We start from the raw sequence: 24,643 nt of genomic DNA on the forward strand, positions 1-24,643 counted from the left end.
TTGGGCTGGCTTTGAACTACAGTTAGATCTCAGTCTCCTGAGTAGCCAGGATTACAGGCGTAGGCCACTGTGCCTAGCCCAACACTTACTTTTATAGGAAGGCTTGATGGTCCAAAGAAGGTAAGTGATTTATTCAATTATTCAAGTACTTTGCAGAGGGTTTCTAAGAGGAAGTTGGATTAGCTCCATCTTGCCCACCAAAGAGACTCCCAAAACACGACTCTATGCTCATAACTCCATGGCTAACAAAGCCCTTTGCCAGTTGGGGAGTCAGCTTATCGGGTTCATAGATAAAATTATTCAAAAATAGGAAATGCGGAAAAACATTGGTGGCACAGTCACAGTCCCCAGCCCAGAAAGTTGGGCGTCGGTTGGCGTTCCCTTCCGGCACCGGCAGGGGGCGTACGAGGCAAGGCTCGCCAGCCGCGCCTCCCCCACAGCCTCTGCCTCAGCCACCGCTGCAACTAAGTGGCCCTTGACCTTTCAAGCTTTTGAGCAGTGATGCAATACAATAGTATTTCAAAGAAAAAATGGTTATCGAAATTTTGGATCCGGTTTTCCCATCGGTGTTATTTTTTTTAAAGTAGGTCATGTTTAAAGTAGGTCACATTTTGGGGTCCCAAGCGCAGATAGGGAGATGAGGTTCCATTAAAACCAGAGAGAGGGTCTGTCTCCAAGACGGTGGGAAGCGAGGGCCCCGGTAGGGAGGAAGGTTTGGGATCCTTCCGAATGCCCGGTCCCCAGGTGTCCGCCCCTGGCATCCCCGGGCGCGCAGGTAAAGCGCGCTCCCCCTCCGCCCCTCGGCTCGCGCAGGTGAGCCGAGCCCCCTTCAGCGCTTCCGCAAGGAGAGGTGGGAGGCGCAGAGGAGGAGGCTGGGAGAGGGATGGAAGGGGAGGCGGTGCTGGGAGCCCTCGGGGGACAAGGGGTGGGGCTGGGACCCCCACCGCTGCCTTAGCAGGGGTCCGCCCGGGGCGGCTCCCCGGGTCGCCGAGGGAGGGTGGGCACCGGGCTGGGCTGGATCCACCCCCGCGGCGTCGAGGTGTCCTGGCGCGGTGCCGGCGGGCCAGCTTCGGGGCGCCCCCATCCCCGTCTGCAGCCCTCCCCCACACTGGGGGTCAGGTGGGGTGAAGGGGGTGGGATGGAAAAGGCCCCCTCCTCTCCCAGGCGCCGGGCCCAGGCCGAGGGCCGCGCCCGGATGCACAGCAGGCGCGGGTGAGCGCAGGAGCCTGCCACCACGTCCGGGGTGGCGGGATGGGTGCGGGACTGGTCCTCCCGCTTGTGCCCGAGCGTCCAGCGGTGAGGGGCTAGGGAAGGGCGTCCTTCCAGGCGTCGGCCGCCGCCGGCCCCGCGCGCTCCCGGAGGGGCTTCACGGAAGCCTGCGCGTGAGCGCCGGAGCCTCTTTAAAGCCGGAGCGGGGGCTGCGGTCACGTGAGGCGGATTCCTGGAAAGTTCCTGGAAAGCGGCCTCCGCAGCCGCCGGGCGGGGCGCGAGCGCCGCGCCGCGGAGCGGGCGGAGGGAAGCGGGGAGCGAGCGAGCGAGCAAGGAGGGAGGGAGGGAGGGAGGGAGGGAGGCGCGCCGGGCGCGCCGGGCTGGGGAGGGAAGTCGCGCGCACTCGCGGCGGCTTCGGGGACGGACGTTTAACTCTTGCCAAGTCTGGCCGCCGCCGCGGCCGCTCGCGGACCTGGGGCTTCTCTTGAAGCATGAGCCGCTTCGCCCGCAGCCACTGGCGCTGCGCGGACTGCCCACAGTGCACGCAGGGGCTCCGGGTGCGCAGCCTCTGGATGCCCGGCACCCACTGCAGGTACCGAACTGGGGGTAGGAGTGCGAGTGGGATCCCAGAGACTCCGCCCCCAAGAGAGGACGGGGAGGGGGGGCACGGCGGCGCGCGGCGGGGCTGACTCGGTTTCCGCAGTTGAGGGCTCCAGCGGGGGAAAATCCGAGTTGGAGCCCGGGGCTCTGCCCAGCTGCCGGGCGCTCCTGGTTCCTCTTTGCTGCTGATCGCTCTGGTTCCTCCTCGGCGTCGGGAAGTCTCTGGAGTTTTGATTATTTTTGGAGGGGGGGCTGCCCCCTAAGCTGCCATCTAAATTTATAATTCTAACAACCTGATCTCCCGCTCCTCCCCGCCAGACTGCCTCCGCCCTGGTTCCTTCCTCCCTCCCTCTCCCGCCCACCTCTTCGCTAGATTCCCTCGCAGCAGCCGCTGGGTGGGGGGCGTCGGAACCCAGGGCGTGTGTCTGGAGGAGGGGTGCACTGAGTGGAAGAGCGGCGGTGTTCCCTTTGGGCAGAGAAGTCCGGCCAAGCGCTGGGCCGTTCGCATCTCCAGGCATCTCAGTCCTAAATTAAACGTCCACCCGGGGGAACTCAGACGGACCCCCCCCCCGACTCCTCCCGGGCCTCTCCCGGCTCCCCCGCCCCACGTCCGCCGGGGCGGGGGCTCCCGATGCGAAGGCGGCGGCGGCGGCGGCGGCCGAGGTAAGCGCTCGGCATGGGCGGATGGCACGTAGATCCCGCCGCGCTCGCCGCTACCCGCGCAGCTTCGGCCGAGCTCCGCGCTCCGAGCTCCTCCGGGGACTGCGCGCTCCGGCCGATTCCTCGACAGCGCCCGCGGCGGCGGCGGCGGCCGCTAGTAGTAGCTCGTCTGGTTTCTCGGAGCCACCGCCGCGGTGCCCAGCGGCGCCTGGGACCCCGACCCTGACGCGGAGCGCGCACCGCACCGGGAAGCTGGGAGAAGGACTGGGGGGGGGGTGCATAAGCTGCGGGCCGCCTCTGCGGCGGGGATGCGGCGTCTCCCGAACGTCTGCTAGAGCCAGGGCTGGCGACGGCCGGGGCGTCGAGACCCCTGCAGAGCTTTAGGGAGTGGAATGGGGTTTTGCCGGGTGCCAGAATTCTTGGGGACCCTACGGCTGCTAGACACCCAAAATGGAAATTCTAGTGTGAGAAGAGCTGTCTTGCTGTTTGAATTTTTTGTTTTGTTTTGTTTTCTATTTGCCGGTGACAAGTGGGACCTGATTTCCCCTCCAGTAGACCCGCAGGTGACTACTGTGTTTCCCAAGCTTCCAGTTTGAGATTTTAGCGAGCAGCCTGGGCGGGAAGACACCTTGTCCCCCCCCCCCGCCATTCTGTCCCCACCCCTGTCGTCCCCCCCCCCCCCCCGCCAACTCTCGGGGCTTGGATTCCTGCTCTCTTAATCCATCTTTTCTCCAGAGCTGGGCCGGGGCGGCAACTGGATGCTGGGGGGTTAACTGGTGTAGGAGCCTAGAGGCGGAGGAGTCCCCGGGATTTTCCACGTCTGCGCTTCCCTACCCCCACCCGGGCCACGGGAGGGTCGGGTTCGGGCCGACCCAACCCCCTTCCCGTCCCCCTCCCCCAGCTTTGTCTTTGCAGGCGGTCTGTGGGTGATCACCTCGGCGAGAGACTTTGCCGTCGGCCCACGGGGACTTGGGGAGGAAGGACCGGCAGCCCCTCCGTCCCTTCCCCCTCCGTCACCATTGCTGACACCGCACAGGAGCGCGTTCGGGGGATCCCTGTGACTTCCAGGAAGGACACGACCACCTGTCTTTGCGGCGGTGACCCTTCTCTCATGACCCTGCGGTGCCTGGAGTCCTCCGGGAATGGCGCGAACCGGACGCGAAGCCAGTGGGGGACCGCGGGGTCGGCGGAGGAGCCGTGCCCGGAGGCGGCGCGGCTGGCGAAGGCCCTGCGGGAACTCAGTCACACAGGTAGGGGAGCGGACGGCCCGGGCGCGTGCGGGAGGGGGCGCCTCCCCAAAGGCGGGACCCGCCACCCGGACTCCGGGCCGAGGTGGTTAGCCGGAGAATGAGGTGAAACTACGACTTTAGCTTCCTGTCCCGCTGCGGGGCGGGGAACCGCGGATAGAGATGCCGGCCGCTCTCGGCCCGGGATCTTTAGGAATGCAAAAGGAAAAGTGGCTCATCGGGGACCCCGAGATCTCAGCCGCTGCCTGTTAGCATGCTCCAACCTAACTAGGTTGCACGGCTGCTCGGTGATCAGTGCACGGACTCGAACCCGGGCGGCAGGAGAAGGTGCCCGGAGCCTCCTTTTCCGCAGGGTGCCTGGGCGGCGAGCGGGCGTTTGTGCTCCGGGCAGTCTCAGCTGCGTCTGGCTCTCGGGCGGAGCCGCCGCCGCAGCCCCGGATCCTGGCGGCCAAGTTCAGGGACTGACGGACTGCGGGGAGGACCGCTGCTCCTCGGGGATCGCCGCAAGCGCAGGCAGCGGCGCCCGGGCCCCGCCGGCCCCGCGCGCCCCGGCACGGGGCGATTCACCCGCAGTCCCGCGCCGTGCGCGAGGGCTCGCTCTAGTCTTTGAGCATCGGAAAGAAAAGAAAGGCGTTTCTTTAAAAAAAAAAATAATAATAATGTGGGTAGTCATCCGGCTTTCAAAGTCTGCATCCTGACAGGTTAGGGTTGAGGGTCAAGTTGAACTTTTGGGTAGCCGTGGGCCGAGCGAGGAGAAGGGAAGTTCCCTCGCTGCTTCGTGTGACTGCCTTTCGGTGTGGGGTCCGGGATTTCCCTCAGCTGGAGAGACCCGCTGACCGATTGCAAGTATCCGGTGCTTATTATGATTATTATTGCTGGGGGTTGGGGGGAAGCACATGGTTCAAACTTCTTTAAAATGCACCAGTCTTTGAGTCACTTGAGAACGCAGTGGGCCGGGGACCTCATGACCATGGTGAAGCAAATTGGAGGTTTCTGAGATCAGCAGGGTTGAGATTTCAATGTGAGCAAGAGGGCAAAGTCCAAAGGAGTTTAGCAAAGGTTATAAACTTGGAAGTACTAATTACCAACCGGGGCTTCCCCATTTGTTAAGGACTGATGGGTGTAGTGGTAATTAATCAGAGCAGCAAACAGAAGCCATTGTATGACAGCTGTACTTCTAAATCAACCAAACAGCAGTGTTTCCTCAGGCTTTGAGCGGAGGCTCAGCCCTCAGCAGATTCTTTGGTGGTGGGGAAGGGATTTCAACCATTCAGAAAAAGTTACTCTATTGGAATTACTGGAATTGAGACTTCTACTTTTTTTTTTAAGGGTTTGGCTCTTGTTTATAACTAATTGATTTCTAATTTACTTAAGTTTTGTTTCTTTGAAATAGTATGACAAACATCTTGTTTTGTCAGCCTGTGTGTAATATCGCAAAAGTTTTTTTGGCTCATTATAAGAAACCCTTAATATAGTTTAAAGAAGAACTACAGAAAAGTTATTTTAATAGGATGCCTGACTCGCCTTTTGTGCTCATAAAATAGATGGATTCAAAGTTGTACTAACTTCCCAATAAATATATTTGTAATAGTCCCTGCTTAAACTGTCATACACAGGCTTAGGCTTAAGAGCTAGAAAAATGACTATAGTAATAGGCCTGAGTCTAACAATTCTTATAATAACTATTTTACCTTCTTTCCTTTTCCCCTTTTGAACAAAAACCCCAGGATGGTACTGGGGAAGTATGACAGTTAATGAAGCCAAAGAGAAATTAAAAGAGGCACCTGAAGGAACTTTCTTGATCAGAGATAGTTCACATTCAGACTACCTACTAACAATCTCTGTTAAGACATCAGCTGGACCAACTAATCTACGGATTGAGTACCAAGAAGGCAAATTCAGATTGGATTCTATCATATGTGTCAAGTCCAAGCTTAAGCAGTTTGACAGTGTGGTTCATCTGATTGACTACTATGTTCAGATGTGCAAGGATAAGCGTACGGGCCCAGAAGCCCCCCGGAATGGGACTGTTCACCTTTACCTGACCAAGCCACTCTACACATCAGCACCATCGCTGCAGCATCTCTGTCGACTGACCATTAACAAATGTACCGGTACCATCTGGGGACTGCCCTTGCCAACAAGATTAAAAGATTACTTGGAAGAATATAAATTCCAGGTATAAGCGTTTCTCTTTTTCTAAACATGCCTCATATAGAGTTATCTCCGAATGCAGCTATAAGTTAAAAAAAAAAAAAGAGAGAGAGAGAGAGAGAGAGAGAAAGAACCAAAACTTGAGTGACTGCTCTGGATAATTGCAGAGAATTCTTCCTAAGAACAGCTGGTCAATTAATATAAATGTGTGAAGAGGTAGCTAAGTATTTAAAGTTCCCATAGGTATTTGCAATTGAACAATGCTTCCTTTCCTCAGGCTGACCAAGACCAGACAATTCTTGTCAATTAAACATCCCAAGAAAGGCCCTGGAAGCATTTGATGAGAATGCTTTGCCTTTCTGGAACTCCTTTGCATTAGGTCAAAGGTCCAAACTCTCTTGGTATGAGTTCTCCATGGAGTAGTACCAAAGGAGAGAAGGGCCACCTGACCCAGGCCTAGCTTCAGTCTTACATGCCTGTCGATCAGAGGCAGTTCTAGGACATTTTGTAATTTGCATTCTGATGTACTTAGGGGTGTTATTAAACAGATTATGCTTGTGAGTATTTATCCTTCATTTTATGCAATTAAGCAAATCAACCAAAAAAATATGACCATGAAATCCTGTATTTGTCTTTTTACTACATGTATGAACTCTCTCCTGTGAATGAGTACTGTAGTAATACATTTCAAGGGAGCCTTATTTCCGAATCCTTTGAAACTGGTGCAAATGGAAAAGGCTTTCTATCCCTTTTCCTTTTAGGCTAAAGACAAGAATGTCAATGCTCTACCGGTGCAACCCAATCCCTGGTAATAAAATACCAATGTAGATAGGTAGGCATTTTACCCTTTGAAGTAGCTGTGCCCTGACCTGTTGCCGTTCATTTTGGAAATGGCTTTAGAAATTTCCAAGTTGTCCTTGAATTGTCTAACCATGGACATGAGCAGTTCTCTCCCTTCTACCATGTAGAATACTCTGACTTAATTTTCTTCCAGATACAGGGGGATACCTGCCTGTTTTTTTCAAGTGTTTATTTACTGCTGTTACTATTTGATTAGACTGTATGAAATAAAAACAAACCTGACTTTTACAAGCTGCGCTTCTTACTTGGAGTTGTAGAGAATGTACACTTCCATGGTCATTAGAAGGCTGCCATAAAAACTTACACCAAGTGAAATAAGTCAAATAAACAGTACTGACTCTTCTCTTTAGGTAGGGGGACCTCTCTGTAAGTAAGGGCCATGCCCATCTCTGGAAAGCCTGGGGTAGAAACTACAAGGACTGACAAGTAGCTGGTTTTTTACAAGTTGAATAGACATAACTAAAGTGCTATGTCTTGGAGCCGGGAGTTTGGCCTAGTGGTAGAGTGTTGCCTAGCATGCACGATGACCCGGAGTTTGATTTCTTGGTACCACATACATAGAAAAAAGCTGGAAGTGGTGATGAGGCTCAAATGGTAGAGCTCTAGTCTTGAGAAAGTCCAAGGCCAGGGCTCATGCCCTGAGCTCACACCCAGGACTGGCAAAAAAAAAAAAAAAAAGTGCTGTGTCTGCATAAATATATATGTACATATATATATGTATGTAGAATATGTATGTGTGTGTGTGTGTGTGTAGGTGCTCAATCTTGTGACTGTTGCAAACAGACTTATCTTTTCTGGAATCTAGACATGCATTTTGCTACCTTTAAAATTTTCCAGTGTTACTATATGCTGTGGTGTGTTATCACAAAGGTATATCGTAAATAGAAGGCTCAATGATATACAATAGCTGAACTTTCTTGTTGTATCTCTTACTTTATTTTTATGAAGATCTTGGAACTCCCAAAACAGTTTTGTGCCGGGAAGGAAAGCACCCTCTGCATATGCAAATAGGGGAGCCAAGATGGAGGATTATTAAGATAAATTATTTGTGGACTAAAATTTAAAAGGCTAGACTCCCCGGATCTGGCACTTGATGGGTTGATAACACTTGTATTAGAATCTTCAGGTTCTGTGATTTTTAAATTCACACCCCATTGACAGTGTTTATCAGTGTTAGTTGTTTGTCTTCCTGCCAGTGAGCTGTGGGCATTCCTGTACTGACTTTAGCTGTTTTGCTCTTGTGTCACACTGCCATTTTCGCAGTTACTGGGAATGATGAGGCAGCAGTGGAATTTTGAAAGTTCCACACTATTAGATACTGCCAGATCACCCCAAGACTTCTCTGGGGTGGAACTCACACTCCTAATCCTCTCAATCCCAAGTAAATCAATATGCATCGAGGGGTAATCCTTGTCTTCTTTTACAATTCTAACTTTATTGAGCTCATAAGGTATCAGGTTCCTAACTCAGTACTTTCCATACATTATCTCATGTAATCTTCACAAAGTCTGAAAGAGCTGGAGGTGAGTATTTCTGCACCGATCAGATGAACAAGTTAGACTAGGCTGTAAAAGAAACCCTCAGGCTTTTCTATTGCTGCTTCGACTGGAAGTAGTGGTGGTGGTGGTCCTGGGGATCGAACACAGGATGTTGCACTTGCTAGGCAAGCGTTTGCCACTGAGCTACATCCCAGCCCTGGATACCTTAATTAGTGTTCTGCTCTGTGAGATTCTTGTCAGTCTGGCTCAGTGGTTTGATACTCAGAATAACTGGTGAGTGGTGGGAGGAGGATATTTGCCCTATTAAGTTGACAGCTACTGAACAATGCCACCTACTACATATTGATAGCCCCATTTTATATGCAATGGAACAAAAGAGGAAGGGCATACATCTTCAGTGTTTTCATTCAAATAATCTTTGGAGGAACTTTTCAACTTGGGGACTCATACATGATAGGCAGATAGCACACTACCTGAGCTATGCCTCTAGCCTCTTGGTGTTGTCTTTCTCTTCTTGTACTCTTTTCTCTTAGTAGGGATATTCATTATTATTACTGTTATTTGTTGAAGGATATTATATGTAAGATTTATATTCCCACAGGCTTAAACTATTTTGATCTGAGTTTCTGTTTCTCTCAGGATCGCAGCAGTGGGAGTTTCTGTTACTATTAGTATTATGGTGGACATTGGCAACTGCTTTTTGGGAGTGGGAAGAATTTTGTAGGACTTCAGGGGACAAAAAGGTAGTTGAGCTTGTATGTACCCAGAGTTCTTTTTGGTGCGTCAGTATGAGAGTTTTGACTTCATAGTAATTATGTAATCCAAATAGGAAGCAGAATGGGACAGTTGTTCAGCCGTGTTTATTTTCTTGGAAAGGATTTTTTTTTTCTGCTTTTAGAAAATTGTACCCTGTTAGGAGGGTAGGAGACAGAGACGTCATCCTATAATCCAGGGGAGGGAATGTGAGACTAGACGTACCCTTTTTGCATTGTGGGTTTAGGTGTGGGGCAGAAGCGGGTGGAGTGGTTGTGGCTCTGTATTGTTCCACTCTCGACAGCTGGGCTGAAGTCTGTGTCTAGTGGTCTTTTCTGCTCTTCCAGTGAAAGAATGTTCTAGACTTGTACTTTCCTTAGAAGTCTGTGTTCTCTCCCAGTTTCTAACTTCCTAGAATTATAAAGCTTGCAAATACTATTCAGATCACAGTTTAATTTCTTTATTATACTGAAGATTTCAGATACAGGTTACTTTGTGCACATATATAACCAACATATCCAGTACATATTCCAGTCAATAGAGATCTTAGGTTAGCATTTGTAAAAGCTGCATGTTGTGGACCTTTTAAAATTAAGAACGTCGATCTTTTATTTTTCTTTCTTTCTCTCTCCCTCTCTCTCTCTCTCTCTCTCTCTCTCTCTCTCTCTCTCTCTGTCTCTGTCTCTCTCTCTCCCTCCCTCCCGCCCTCCCTTCCTCCCTTTCTCCCTTCCTCCCTCCCTCCCTTCCTTCCTTTCTTTCTTTTGCCAGTCCTGGGGCTTGAACTCAGGGCCTGAGCATTGTCCTTGAGCTTTCTCAATGCTAGAGCTCTACCACTTGAACCACAGCACCACTTCCAGCTTTTCCTTATATATGTGGTACTGAGGAATCGAACCCCTGGGGCTTTTTTGCATTCGAGGTAAGCATTCTACCACTAGGCCAAACTCCCTGCCCCAAGAATGGGCATACTTTTCTTTGCTACCATTCTGCTAATGTCTTTTTCTTCTTCTGATATTCACGAACTGTGACGGGATGCTCCCTGGGCTCCACTTTGAAATATCCGCCTTTTTTTTTTTTTTTTTTTTTTTTTGCTAGTCCTGGGCTTGAGCTCAGGGCCTGAGCCCTGGCCTTGGACTTTCTCAAGGCTAGAGCGCTACCACTTGAGCCTCAGCACCACTTCCAGCTTTTTTCTATGTATGTGGTACCGAAGAATTGAACTTGAGTCTTCATGCATGCTAGGCAAGCACTCTACCACTAGGCCAAACTCCTGGCCTAGTATTGGCCTTTCTTGATCAGAGTTTTGCATTCATTTTAATTCATCTAAGCTTTGCTGTTGTTGTTTGTGGTATCAGAGGTCAAACTCAGGGCCTCAAATAAGCTAGCCAAGTGCTCCACGCCCTTCTTGTTAAAAGTGACAACCTCCCATTCATCCATGCTGTTTGGAGAATTTATGGTTTCCTGGTGCAGATGAGGGGAGTGGTGGTTCATGCCTGTAGCCCTAGCTGTACACAAGGCTGTGAATATAGGGATTAGGATTTTAATCAAGCCCCGTGAGGAGGTCTCATCTCAGCTATAAAAAGTTAAAGGCAAGGCCGGGAGTTTGGCCCAGTGGTAGAGTGCTTGCCTAGCATGAATGAAGACCCAGGTTCAATTCCTTGATACCACATACATAGATAAAAGCTGGACGTGATGCTGAGGCTCAAGTGGTAGAGCTCTAGCCTTGAGAAAGTTCAAGGACAGTGCTCAGGCCCTGAGCTCAAACCCAGGATTGGCAAAAAAAAAAAAAAAAAAAAAAAAAAAGGAAGAAAGAAAAAAAGTTAAAGGCAATGGTTCGTACCTGTTATCCTAACCTCCTAAGAAGCAGAAATAGGAGGACTGAGATCCAGGCCAGCCATGCAAATATCAATAAAATAACTTGCCTCAAAAATAATCAGAACGAAGTGGGATATAGTTGTATGTAGCCTAAGTAGTAGAGTGCTTGCCTCATAAGCATAAAGCTTGAAAGTTCAAATATCCCACTACCACCAAAAACATATCACCAACAACCACCACCAAAAAACTCTTCTCACGTTTGCCTCTGTCAGATATGACCAATCCACACAGGGACCTCCATTCTGGTATTTGTCTGCTCTTGGGAATAATGGTATGGTTAGGTCCTGCCTTACTTTCTCTCTCTCTCTCTCTCTCTCTTTTTTTTTTTTGCCAGTCCTGGGTTTGAGCTCAGGGCCTGAGCACTGTCCTTGGACTTTCTCAAGGCTAGAGCTCTACCACTTGAGCCTCAGCACCACTTCCAGCTTTTTTTCTATGTATGTGGTACCGAGGAATCGAACCCGGGTCTTCATGCATGCTAGGCAAGCACTTTAACCACTAGGGCCAAACTCCCAGCCCCTCTCTCTTTTTTTTTTTATTGTAATTAATAGAAGGGTTACATGATATTTGCCAGATAAATGGTGCATTAATTCACATACATTGATACCCTTTCACATGTCTTGGTCCCCATTTCCCTCCCCCCCACCCCCACCCCTCATCTTGTTTTCCCCCTTCCCTATCCAATTTCAAATAACCAAATACAAATATATCCCATATATCAGGTAACAAAGTGAGATACTGTAACAATATGAGATAACCAAGGGACAGCAAAAGAGATGAGAGATAACATAGTACCTTAAGGACAACAATCATTCATTATATGGCTTTTTTTTTTTTTGTCGTGAAGTTACCTTTTAGCCTGTCACATTTCAGTCTAATTGACCGAAATGGGACCCTTTCAGGGACCCTTTCATGGGTCATTATACTTTAGGTAATTGATTTATGTAAACTGCCTTGAAATTAAATCTGTGACTCATTCCATTCATATTTTTTTTTTTTTTTTTGCCAGTCCTGGAGCTTGAACTCTGGGCCTGAGAATTATCTTTGGGCTTTCTCAAGGCTTGAGCTCCTACCACTTGAGCCACATCACCACTTCCAGCTTTTTCTATGTATATGGTACTGAGGAATTGAATCTGAGTCTTTGTGCACGCTGGGCAAGCACTCTACCCCTAGGCCCTAGCTGCTCCATTCACATTTTTTGTTTTTAAACTGAGGCTTGAACTTTTAGGGCCTGGGCCTGGTTTCGGTCTCCTTTTTACTCAGGTCTGATACTCTGCCATTTGAGCCATAGCTCTGCTTCTAGCTTTTTGGTGGTTAATTGAAGATAAGAGACTCACGTACTTTCCTGTCAGGGCTGGCTTCCAACCTGGATCTTCACATTCCAGCCTCTTTTGTATGTGTGTGTGCCAGTCCTGGGCCTTGAACTCAAGGCCTGGGCACTATTCTTGGGCTTTCTCAGCCTAGCACTCTACCACTTGAGCTACAGCACCATTTCTGGCTTTTTTCTATGTATGTGGTACCGAGGAATTAAACCCGGGTCGTCCTGTATACTTGGCAAGCACGCTACCTCTAGGCCAAACTCCCGGCCAAATCTCAGCCTTTGGAATAGCTAGGATTATAGGCATGAGCCACTGGCACCAGAACAATAACCAGCTCCAAGTGCCACACTTTACATGCTTTTTTATTATTTTATTTATATTTACTTGTCATTTTATTTAAACTATCAGAGTCTCCTTTGTCAGAGATTGTATTTCATTCAAAAGAAATTGAGAGTTCTTCAGCTTCTGTAGTGTAAACAATGATTGGGAGTTTTGGTTCATTTCTATACTTGCATTTTCATTCATTTGATTTTTCTGCTTTCTCTTCTGTGTGGCTTGAGTTCCTTCCTTCCTTCCTTCCTTCCTTCCTTCCTTCCTTCCTTCCTTCCTCCCTTTCTTCCCTCCCATCCCTTCCCTCCCTCCCTCCCTTCCTTCTTTCCTTTCTTCCTTTCTTCTTTTCTTCCTTTCTTTCTTCTGGGTCTGGGCATTGTCCTTGCTGAGCTCTTGAGCTCAAGGCTATCACTCTACCACTTTGACCCCTAGCATCATTTCTAGTTCTATGGTGGCTAATTGGAGATGAGTCTCATGTACTTTCCTGCTGGGGCTGGCTTTGAACTGTAATCCTCAGATCTCAGCCTCCTGAGTAGCTAGGATTGTAGGCAGAAGCCACTGGCACCCAGTGAGTTTAGTTTATTTCACTGCATACTGAAGTAGAAAGACCGCTGTTTACTAGAGTAAGCCTCTAGTAGTTCCTCATCACAGAGGCTCAGAGAACAGGCCGGCTGAAGCTCTGGAGCTAAGTGGGGTGTTCCTCCTGCCCCTTCCCCAGCCCAGTCCACAGGGAGGCTGGATCCACCAAATGCTGTTACCAAGAACTGACTCATTTCAGTAAACATTAACTGAGCCATAAAAATACAACTGCTTTTACAGGCAAGTCTCCCTTTGATCTTCATTCTCTACTTAGAGAAACTGAATTGCTGAGAGCAGGAGCAGTCTGAGATGGCTTGTTGCAACTCCTGTGGCTTTGCCTCTGTTAGAAACTGTAGGGAAAAGCAGTCCAGTTTTCTGGAGAGCTGAGGAAATATGCCAGCTGCCTTTCTCTGCTGGATAAGCATTGTTACCACCCAAAGAGCCTCTTTGTGACAGTCAAGTGAAACTTTTTTCTTTCAATATTTAAATATCCACAGAACTTAAGAAATGTTCTTAGAGGTCTCAGAGTCAAGCAGTGGTAAGATAAAAAAAATATTTTTAATTATTATTGTTATTTTTTTTTGCTGAATGATTTTTCCCTTCTGTTCGTCTAGGATCCCTTTTCCTGTTTAGATTTTTTTTTTTGCCAGTCCTGGGCTTGAGCTCAGGGCCTGAACACTGTCCTTGGACTTTCTCAAGGCTAGAGCTCTACCACTTGAGCTTCAGCACCACTTCCGGCTTTTTTCTATGTATGTGGTACCGAGGAATCGAACCCGGGTCTTCATGCATGCTAGGCAAGCACTTTAACCACTAGGCCATACTCCCAGCCCCTCCTGTTTAGATTTTGATTCAGTAGTGTACTGCTGGGATCTTTAACATTCAAAAAATATTTTTCATGTTGTTTCTACCCAGAGCAGTGGTTTGGCTATTCTTCTGCTTTTTTTCTTTTCTTTTTGTATTGGTGCTGGTACTGGGCTTGAACTAGGGTCTGGATATTGTTCCTTGGCTTTTTTGCTCAAAACTGGTACTCTACCATTTAAGCCACAGCTATAGTTCCAGAGTTCTTCTGGTTAATTAGAGATAAAGAGTCTAACAAACTTTATTGCCTAGGCTGGCTTCAAACTATGATCCTCAGATTTTAGCCTCCCGAGTAGTTAGAATTATAGACATGAGCCATTGTGACCCAGCTTCCCTTCTACCCTGTTGGTGATTTTGACTTAGGCTTTGAAAGTAGCTTCTTTCTATTTCTAGACCATGGCCAATAACAGTATCTGCTCAGAAAGCATCTTTGTATTTTGCATATTTGATTAGTCTGCCTGCAGTATCTGTAATAATAAGGGGCAAAAAGAACAGGATCATGGAAACCCATTACAAACCTATAGCCAATAGTTTCAACCCCTTTCCATTCTTTCTCCCTCTCTCTGTTGCTAGCACAGCTGACCGAATAATCAGGTGCTTCCCTGGTCTCCTTTTACCTTCTTCATCCTTCTTACAGTAATGTAAAGAAGTAACAAAATGGCTAAAAGGATGTCTAGAAGGAGAAAAGTCATCACTGGTGATCAGAAGGGATCATCATTGGGGGTAAATAAGGGGCCACCCAGAGCCGCTCCTGAAATCCCTAGCATTTGGTGAAGTGAGTCACCTTAGGGGAACATTATTGGTAGATGAGAGTCAGCAAGGACATTGGCAACTGCCTGTAAGTCACTCAAGCTTTCTGTCCCCCTTAGTGGTTTATCACACAGCACTGGTCTCACAGGAATCTGTCATTGATGGGAGCCTCATTAGTGTAGGAGCAACACCTTTGTATCAAGCCCCATATACAGCACAATGGCAATTGGAGGAAGTATTTGTTTTTGAATGTGTGTTGATAGTATATCATTGCCTTCTGCTGATGGACCAGTCTTTTGATTCAATGTCTTTTCCTAGTTACTCAGTGATATCTGCACATAGTTTTTCAGAATTTATTAGTAGGGGGGGCTGGGAGTGTGGCCTAGTAATAGACTAGTGGTAGAGATGCTTGCTTAGCATGCGTGAAGACCCAATTTCAACTCCTTGGTACCACATGCATAGAAAAAGCTGGAAGTGTGCTGTGGCTCAAGTGGTAGAGCTCTAGCCTTGAGAAAGCCCAAGGACAGTGCTCAGGCCCTGAGCTCAAGCCCCAGGACTGGCCAGAAAAAAAAAAGGTAGAATGTAGAATAGATCAGTGTTGCCTATATTCATTCATTCCATTCGTTTCCTTTCACCTTTACTCCTCCCTCTCTTCCTTGTCCCCTACTTTCCTCCTTTTCTCCTCTTTTTAAAAAAGTAGAAAGACATATCTCATTCCTCTTTTCTTTCTGGCAGCACTTATTGGGCCTCTTATTATATTACCTGGGAATAGAGGGAATATGGGAATATAAGGAAGAACAGGAAGCTCTCTGGGAAGGTAAGAAGAGGGAAGGGACTCAGCATTCATTAAACAATCTTGATGTGTCCCATCCCTGTATAGTCACTTAATGCCCACTGTAACCTAGTAGGGGTTACCCCCATATACTGAAAAATAAAATGGAAGCTTGCAGATATAAAATATTATGTAAGTAAGGAATTCATGATTCAAATGGACACATTTCAGGAAAACCATGTTGTATGAGAATTGTGCTTCCATAAACAATGCATTGTAAAATACTGGTAATAGCTTGTGGATTAGATGACATCAACTTGCCTTGGAAGCTTAGAGAAGGGGAGAGCTCAGAAGAAGCTACTCCATGTCTGAGTACTGACAAGTAGAGGAAGTCACTGGCTGAGGAGTTAAAGAAAAAGGAAGTGATAAGACTTGTAGGATCTTGCAGACCTTGCTGAAAATTTTGGAGTTTATTCTAGAAGTGGGAAGCTTTTCAAGTGGGAGAACAACCGAACTAGTTTTACAGTTTGTAGTCTCACTGTAAACCCACAGGAAAAGGGACGGTGGACTGAAGGAGATGTGTGAGGGGCTCATGGGAAGTAGGTGCTGGGAGGATAGTGGGCAGAAGCTGCAGGCATTGACTTTCCTTCATTATTTGCAAGGTCAAATTAGTCTTGGACTTTGAGTTTTGCACATGTGTACCTCCCCTTGAAGACTAGTGTTCCCTGTGGGCAACACTAGTTGATTCCAATCTCTGGAAAGCAGGGAACTGTAGCATAGTAGACGGGTCCCTGAACTAGGAATTGGGAAACTCGGGGTTCCTTTCTAGTTATATGATCTGGAGCTAAACTTGAATCTCTCAGGACCTCAATTAACTGCACCAGTAACACAAAGGGTTTGGGACCATTACACCTTTGGTCCTTCTAGGGAGATGCCTTGTCTGTCCAGATATGAGAGTACTGGAGAAAGAGCAGGCAAGAGGACAGGCAAGCTGCAGATTTCCGTGGAATGTATTTTGACTTCAACTGGAATATAGATTTTTATTTCTGTACCATAACAGATCTTTATTTATTTTGAAGAAATGGTAAGTACCTGGTTTACTCTACACTTTTTCACAGCCAGCCCTGCTGACTTGTTTTTTGTTTTTTAATCCCATTGAAAGAATTTTATGTTTGCTCCTAGCTGTGGATTCTACCATGTAGACAGAGAGTATGGACTTGGGTTTTTAGACCTTGGATGGAATGGAGAAATAGGAATGTGGTTGTACTGGCTATTACCCTACTATCCCCCAGAAAGCTAAGAAAACAGCAGCAACAAAAACCTTTTTATAATTTTCTTAAAATCTTTCTGTAAAATTAGAAATACATTTTTTTCCCTAGGGATCAAACCTTGGGCCTTCACATGCTAAGCAAGCGCTGTGTTACTGAGTCACATCCCAGGTCTATATCTATATCTATATCTATCTATCTATCTATCTATCTATCTATCTATCTATCTATCTACATATACCATGAATAATTCTACCTTAATTATTTTACCCTATACTACTTGCAGTATTTTTACTTAATTCTTCATTTGGTTTGGGGATTTCTTTTTTTTTTTTTTTTGGTGGGTCATGGGGCTTGAACTCCAGGCCTGGGCGCTGTCCTTGAGCAATTCAGCTCAAGGCTACCACGCTGCCCCTGGAGCCACAGCCCCATTTCCCATTTTCTAGTGGTTAATTGGAGATAAGAGTCTTACAGACTTTAGTTCCCTGGGCTGGCTTTGAACTTCCATCCTCAGATCTCAGCCTCCTGAGAAGTTGGGATTAGAGGCGTGAGCCACAGCACCCAGCTCTGGTTTTGTTTTTGAGTCATGGTCTTCTGTCCCCAGGTTGGTTTTATACTACTGGGATTAATTGATTCTCTGGTCTCTGCCTCCTGAATAACTGAAACTACTATTGTGAACCACCGTACCCAGCTTCTGGATTTGTCTTAATGCAGGGACCTCTGGTCTTGCTGGCTGCTGTGGTTTAGATATCTTTTATTCCCACCAATACATAGGCTGGCATTAATTTTCAGTGCAATGAGGCTGCAAGGTGGCGGAGCCTTTAAGAGGGGTTAATGTTTTGGTCTTAGTTTTTGTTTTTCTGGAAGGATGATCTTGTTTGTATGGCACTTGATCCATTACTGTGTGAGGAAAGTGTTACTTACAACAACTGAATTCAGCTACCTACCTGTCTTCTGCTTTCTCCTGTGTCCTCTCTCATCATGTAACCAACCTTTCCGTCTCACACTCACTGCGCTTTCTGTCATGAAACTCTCAGCAGAAGCTAAGCCAGATGTTGATGGCCATGTTCTTGGGTTTCTAGAGCTGGGAGATAAACCAACCTCATTTAAAAAATAAGTCCTTCATGCTTAGGCATCTTGTTAGAATAGGAAATGGGATGTAAGGCCCAAGGTGGGTCACAGGGCATGCAGATATTACAGACACAGGTACAACAATGAAAGTGGTAGTAGCCAATGTTTCCAAGAGATCCAACTTGCAGTATCACTGGTATGCCAGGCAGGACAGGGAGACAGCCAAGTGATAACCAACTGGTCTGAGTAAACCTGGAACAGTAGTCACAGGCTTGCCACTTGCCACACACGACCTCATTGAAAGCTCCCAATCAACTGTTGAAGTCTCCACTTTAGAGATGAAATTGAAGCTTAGTCAGATAAAATGATAGAAAGGGAGAGCTGAGACTTTGAGTTGAAGACAAAATGACCCCAAAGTTTTATTCACTTTTTTAATCCATCTTCTTGATGACCTTACGGATGTGTTTAACACCTGCAGCCAGCATGTACAGGGCCTTGTATGCTGGTTATGAGCAGTTAGTATTTAGTCGTGAAGTTACTGCCATGAGGGATGGTGCCAGTTTCTGCCCAAGGAATAGTTACAATGAATTTAGATATAATACTAGCAGAGCTCCCCAAAACCCCGAGCATCCACTTTCGAAGACTTATTTACATACTTTTTCCCCTTCTTCTAATCTCCCTTTTCATCTGCCCAGTGCATCCATAACCCATCATCCCTTCCTTATCACTCCTTCCTTTCATTGCAGGTAAATTTTATGAAGAACAAACAACCCCAAAGTCTTTTTTAACATTTGTTTTTTGCCAGTCCTGGGTTTGAGCTCAGGGCCTGAGCACTGTCCTTGGGCTTTCTCAAGGCTAGAGCTCTACCACTTGAGCCTCAGCACCACTTCCGGCTTTTTTTCTATGTATGTAGTACTGAGGAATTGAACCTGGGTCTTTGTGCATGCTAGGCAAGCACTCTACCACTAGGCCAAACTCCCAGCCCCAAAACAGTGTTTTGTTTTTGTTTTTTTGCCAGTCCTGGGGCCTGAACTCAGGGCCTGAGCACTGTCCTTGGGCATTCTTCAAGGCTAGTTCTCTACCGCTTGAGCCACAGCACCATTTCTGGCTTTTCTATGTATGTGGTACCGAGGAATTGAATCTGGGTCTTCCTACATGCTAGGCAAGCACCCTACCACTAGGCCAAACTCCCGGCCTGGTCCAAAGTCTTAATAGACTAAAACAATAAAGGTTTATATTTTCAGAAAAAAGAGTTTCATTTTCTATACATGTATATCATTTGTCACCACCAAACTTAGTCTCTCAGTAAACACACACACACACACACACACACACACACACACACGTCATGGTGGTTTCATGCCTGTAAAGAATCAAAGCTGAACAAGAAGCAGAGGTAAGATCTCAGTCTGATGCCAGCCCCGGGCAAACAAAACCCCAAGAGACTGTCTGAAAATAACTAAAAGCAAAAAGGTGTAAGGGTTTGGCTCAAGTGGTAAGATGCTTGGCAAGCACAAGTCTCTACATTCAAACCCCAGTACAGCCAAAAGCCAAGTAAATAAAAAGCTTGAGAGAATCTAGGCTAATGAAGCGGCTCCTCAGAGGCATGTAGAGTGCTGAGCCAATGGGAAAAGGGAAACCTAAGGATGTCTTTCTAGTATTTAAGTATCACATCACTTCTTTCACCTCATTGGTTAGGAGATACCACCTAACCATGAGGGGATCAGGGAGGGAAGTCCTCCCCAAATACTTCCTGGGCACCGGAAATATAATCACAACGACAGGCACAAATAATACATTGCCCTCTGCCTTTCCCTCTTGCCTCCTCCCCCTCGCCCCCCCCCCACACCCCCAGATTGCCAAATTAGACCTCAGGTAACCTTCACAGGATGTATGGAGCCTCTTTAATTTTGTCTCTGCTTTCCCATTGCCACCCAAAGCTTTGTAGGAGAGCCACTTGTGAGCCCAAAGGAAAGTTCTTAAGTCCTAAGGTGAATTTGTACATACTAAAGACCTGAGCCACTACCACTGCCAAAGCTCCTGAAAAAAGTAAAATTTCCTCCTTAAATGTCATTTTCTTTTCTTTTCTTTTTTTTGTTGGTGACAGGGCTTGAACTCTGGCCTGGGTACTGTCCCTGAGCTCTTCAGCTCAAGGATAGCGCTCTACCACTTGAGTCACAGCACCACTTCTGGTTTTCTAGAGGTTAATTGGAGAAAAGAGTCTCATGAACTTTTGTGCCTGGACTGCCTTTGAACCTCGATCCTTAGATTTCAGCTTCCTGAGTACCTAGGATTACAGGCATGAGCCACTGGTGCCTGGCTATGAATGTCATTTTCTATACCTGCAGAAATTAAACATTTTTCTTCCAGTGTCACTACTCAAGATAAATAAGTTACATTCACATTTCTATTATGGACTGTTTTGCCTGTCAATAATACTATTCTAACCATTTTCAGTAAAACATGAAGCCTTTTTAGGCATATTATAAATTAGATGGACCTTTGTAGGATAAACTGATACAGAGTCACCAATTTTAGTTTGCTTCACAGGGAGACTGTATGCTAAATTCCACACAAATGACTGATAGACTATTTTAGTATGCAATCTACATCTAGTTTGAGGGTCTTCTACAGCAAATTCTGTACAACTGGAACAACAGAATAAATGCTATTTTAATGGACAATTATACCCTACTGCATTTATGGATCATTATCTTTGAAAAAATTAGGACATGCAAAATGTGCATAATAAACAACTTTATTGAACATAATTTTTTCTTTCATATTTCAGTTTTTCCACACTAACACGGATTAGAAACTAACATTATTGACTTTTCTCACTTCCTATTTATCTCTTTTACTTATTCGCTCACCTGATTAGCTATTTAGTTACTCAACAAATATTTGCTGAACATCTGCTTGTGTCGTGTACAAGACAAGGACTTGGAGAAAATTAAAACCACACTGTCTTTGCTTAAGGGGATTTCTTACGGCAGAGAGAAATGTATGCCAGAGAGTGATAACCCTATTATTTCTGGGGAACAAGACCCAGTGAACCCTACACATACTTTCTCTGTACATATATACCTAATGTTTAGTTTACACTTATAACAATGTATGATAAGAAAAGCTATTTAAAATTTGCAATTGAATACTTCCCTACTGTATGTAAGAATTTGGATTCAACATCCAGCATATATCTCTCTCTCTCTCTCTCTCTCTCTCTCTCTCTCTCTCTCTCTCTCTCTCTCTCTCTCTCTCTCACACACACACACACACACACACACACACACACAGGAGAAAAATGATTTTTAGTGTTACTTGGAGATACGTGTCTCAAGGACTTTCCTGCCTGGCTGGTTTCAAAGCATCTAGGATTACAGGAATGAACCACTGGCACCCAGCCTGAATTATTATTTGTTTGAATTTTCCATTTAATGTCTTCAGATCACAACTGACTAGTGGGATGAAGTAAAAAAGTAATTGGATCTTTACCTTTTTCGTATTATTTGTCTTTTGTGTCTCATTTTATGATTTAAACACATTGCCCAGAGAAGGTTTCCATGGTGTTTGGCTTTGAAGTAATGACTGGGGGATCGGTGAAAGGCAGAGCTCATTCACCTGACTAAGGTGATGGCTGAAGTCACTGTAGATAGGGGCTGTGGTGGGAGGGAAGGAAGAGGAGGAGGAGGAAGAGGAAGGGAAGGGGAGGGGAGGGGGAGGAAGAGGACAAGGAGGAATTTTGAGATTCTGAATTTAATGGTAGATCCGGGCCCTGTGGCAGTGGAAGAAGTCCAGTCACCTGTGGCTGGAGCAACATTCTTCTGTGCTTATTACATCCAGCCCTTCCTCTCATTGCTACCTCTTCAGCTTTGACTAAATAAAAACATGTAGTGCGGTTTCAAAGATCAAGGCGCATGGAAAGATGTAATGCAAAACCACACTCCTGCCCTCCACCCCACCACCCCCTTGGTCTCTGCCTGCTAGTCTCACACTTGTCTTGCTAGAGTGCAAACTGTGTGCAAACAGACTCTAGCAGTCTGCAGCCCCTGTGGATTTTCACAGTAGGTACTTGAAGACAGGACCAGCTTGATGGAACTGTGCTGACCACAAGTCCTCTTCAACCCAGAAACCCAGAAGGTGGATTTGAAAGTCCCACTCATTCCTTTAAAACATTGGCATTTTGTTTGATTTTATTGTGGCATGTTTCCGGGGAGCAGTGTTTGTTGGCAGGCCAGTCCTGTTGCTCATGTTGTAGACTGCAGAAGTAGGAGCACTCTGGGGCGAGCACTCTCAGCTGGCTGTCCCTGGCCACACTTCATGTGGGGCCCAGGAACATATAGTTTTGTGGTCTGATATATTTTTGATGGTTGCCAGATAAAATTGATATCTGGCACTTTTTCTAGGAAAAACATATTTAGACATTTCCAAGCTGATTTGTAGAACTTAGAGTTATTAGAACTTTGTGGCAGAACTCTTTTTTTCTCTCTCTCTCAAGTGACAGAAGAAATAAGGAACTTCAGTTTTGAGGGTTGTTAACAGCACCTTCTTTGAATGCCAGAGCTGAGAAGTTTGACAGAGTACTGGATTGTTAACATCGACTTTCTACAAAAATAAGCAAGTACTTTAATTTTTTTTCCCAGTTCAAGAAAATTCTATTTTAGCTACTGACAACAGACTGGCTCCCAAATATTTAGAAACCCACCTCCCCACCTCCCTGCTCTGTATTTTAGTAATGATTTTCAGATCTCAATTTTGAGATTTGACTGCTGTTTACTGTTCTTGCTGTTTTTTCTCTCCTTCCTTCCTTCTTCTTTCCCTCCTCCTCCTCTTCCTCCTCCTCTTCCCCCCCCTCCTCCTTCTTCCTCTCCCTCCCCCCCTCTTTCTCTTTTGCAGGAAAGAAGACAAGAGAGTTTGGAAGAAAGAGACTATTAAGTAGTTTGCTTCTTAAATGACACCTTCTAATCACAACCCTTTTTCTACATGTAGGTTCACAAATATTTGAAGAACAAAAAGGATTGTTATGAATAAATGAGAGAGATTACCTGCTAAGATGAGGTGTTGCTTTTTCTTTAAATTTGCTGGCTGTTTCAAAAACACCCTGCAGCTGGGTAACAAGTTTTGGCTTGTTGGCAGAGCAGTTTTAAGTCTGGAATACTCGTGGAGCAAAATGATGATTTTAAAAAATAACAACATAACACAACTGCTTTTATGAACTACATTTCAATGTTTAAGGAAGTCAGTTGTTTTTCTTAAATCTGGAAGAAGTATAGAAGCCTACAGACAGATTTTCAAAAGTCTTGACACTGAATTAGCAGGGTCAGGAAAGCTTCAGAAGGGAGAACTTTCATGTTTACCAAAACGAGTTCCAAACCCCAGGCTCAGCGTGAGACCGGGAAGCAGAGTGACTTGACCTTGATTTACATACACAGGAGCAGAAACGCTCTTGCCTCGCTCTGGGTAGCTATTTCTAGGAACTGGTTAAGGGAGAATGCAAAAGATAGAAGTAAGCTGTGTGTGTGTGTGTGTGTGTGTGTGTGTGTGTGTGTGTGTGTGTGTGCCAGACGAAGAATCTCATTTATGATTTCTGTCCACCCCTCCCTGCAACCGGCCATGTGGATCAGCAGGGGCTGGCTTTTGTATCCACTATGCCACTGGCTGTGTAGAGAAGGGATCCAGAGCCTTTGACCCTGCAGCCAAAGTTTGTTTACAACAGTGTTTGGCCTGAGTATTAAGCCCACCTCTAGGGTTGCCCAGGGTCTTCGTAAAGTAGTGGACAATTGACAGATGGATCCATCAACATGCTGCATCCGACGAGTATGACATTGAAGCATCTTACTCTGTGGCTAATGTGTTATCCTGGAGAGGTAGCCTTAGTTATCCTGTAGTTCATGAGAACAAGCCCAAGGCACCAAGACATCTTCTACCTATTGTCTCCTAATGTAGCATCCACATCTGTTTGTTTCATTCAGGGTAACTAAAATCTTTTATTTTCTAGTGGTCAGCTATTTTAGAAGTAGGTGGATACTCAGAGTTAAATATCTAGCTAGCTCAGAAGTCTATTAAAGTAAAGCAATAGTCCCCTTTCCTTCCCCCATTCTTTAGGGGCTATTTTTTATTTTATTTTAGAAAGTTTTAGCACAATATAAGCATCCACTTTAATTGGATTTTTTAAAGTACACCAAATAATAATATGTGCACATTCCCCTCTGTAAATTTACCCTTTTTAAATATTTGGAATCCCTGCGTGTTGTTAGGTTTTTGTATCTTTAGGGTAACACAAAACCCTTCCTTGCTCTTTCTAACAGCTGCACGATATTCTATGGCATGAATGCCCCATGACAGATGGGCTCAATTCCCTGCCAGTGGGCACATGGGTTGCCTCCCACATTCTATCCACTCCAGCATGGTGCTATGTTGAGTTCTGCCCAGTGTTGCTAGGTACTGTGGGAACCTAGAGGGTGAATGGCTTCCTAGCAGTAGAATTTGGACGTTAAAGAGTATGTACATTTAACATCTTCACAGGTTATTTCCAAACCACACTCCAAATGCTATTTCAAGCTTGAATCACTTATTACCTTTCTACTTGTAAACATCACTAGGGGATTCCCTAAAATACTTAAAAAAATTTTAAACAGCACGATTGAGATCCAACCTGTTTATTTTCTAATTACGTGCCCTCGGAGTTCAAATCTCTATTCCAGAAAAGATGTCTGTGGAGTTTCTTATTAAGAGCTGTGTAAGGGCCTTCAGAATTAGTAAGAAGCCTGGTGGGAGGTGGCAGCCTTCAGTCTTATCCCCACCAGGATAGGAGCAGTCCCTTCCCTGCCACCTGGACTGTCTTCAG

The 24,643-nt window shown here is 46.2% G+C and overlaps 1 protein-coding gene across 5 annotated transcripts; it reads left to right on the top strand.

Annotated features, from left to right (window-relative positions):
* Nucleotides 1-1,646: 1,646 nt before the first annotated feature.
* On the top strand, nt 1,647-22,428 carry Socs2 (suppressor of cytokine signaling 2). Of its 5 annotated transcripts, none has more exons than XM_090328393.1 (4): nt 2,358-2,472; nt 3,000-3,032; nt 3,371-3,719; nt 5,444-7,422. In XM_090328393.1, exons 3-4 carry the CDS (start codon nt 3,581-3,583, stop codon nt 5,899-5,901), a joined length of 597 nt encoding a protein of 198 aa, XP_090184519.1. In that variant the 5' UTR covers nt 2,358-2,472; nt 3,000-3,032; nt 3,371-3,580; the 3' UTR covers nt 5,902-7,422. The 5 variants fall into 5 exon arrangements, with proteins under 5 accessions (XP_090184518.1, XP_090184519.1, XP_090184520.1 ...); XM_090328391.1 differs by lacking the exon at nt 2,358-2,472 and adding an exon at nt 22,295-22,428 and having other exon boundaries at nt 2,831-3,032; nt 5,444-5,895; XM_090328392.1 differs by lacking the exons at nt 2,358-2,472; nt 3,000-3,032 and adding an exon at nt 1,647-1,801.
* Nucleotides 22,429-24,643: the final 2,215 nt, after the last annotated feature.

Source organism: Megascapheus bottae, chromosome 2, assembly GCF_031878675.1.
Source record: "Megascapheus bottae isolate mThoBot1 chromosome 2, mThoBot2.hap1, whole genome shotgun sequence".
Lineage (NCBI taxonomy): Eukaryota > Metazoa > Chordata > Mammalia > Rodentia > Geomyidae > Megascapheus > Megascapheus bottae.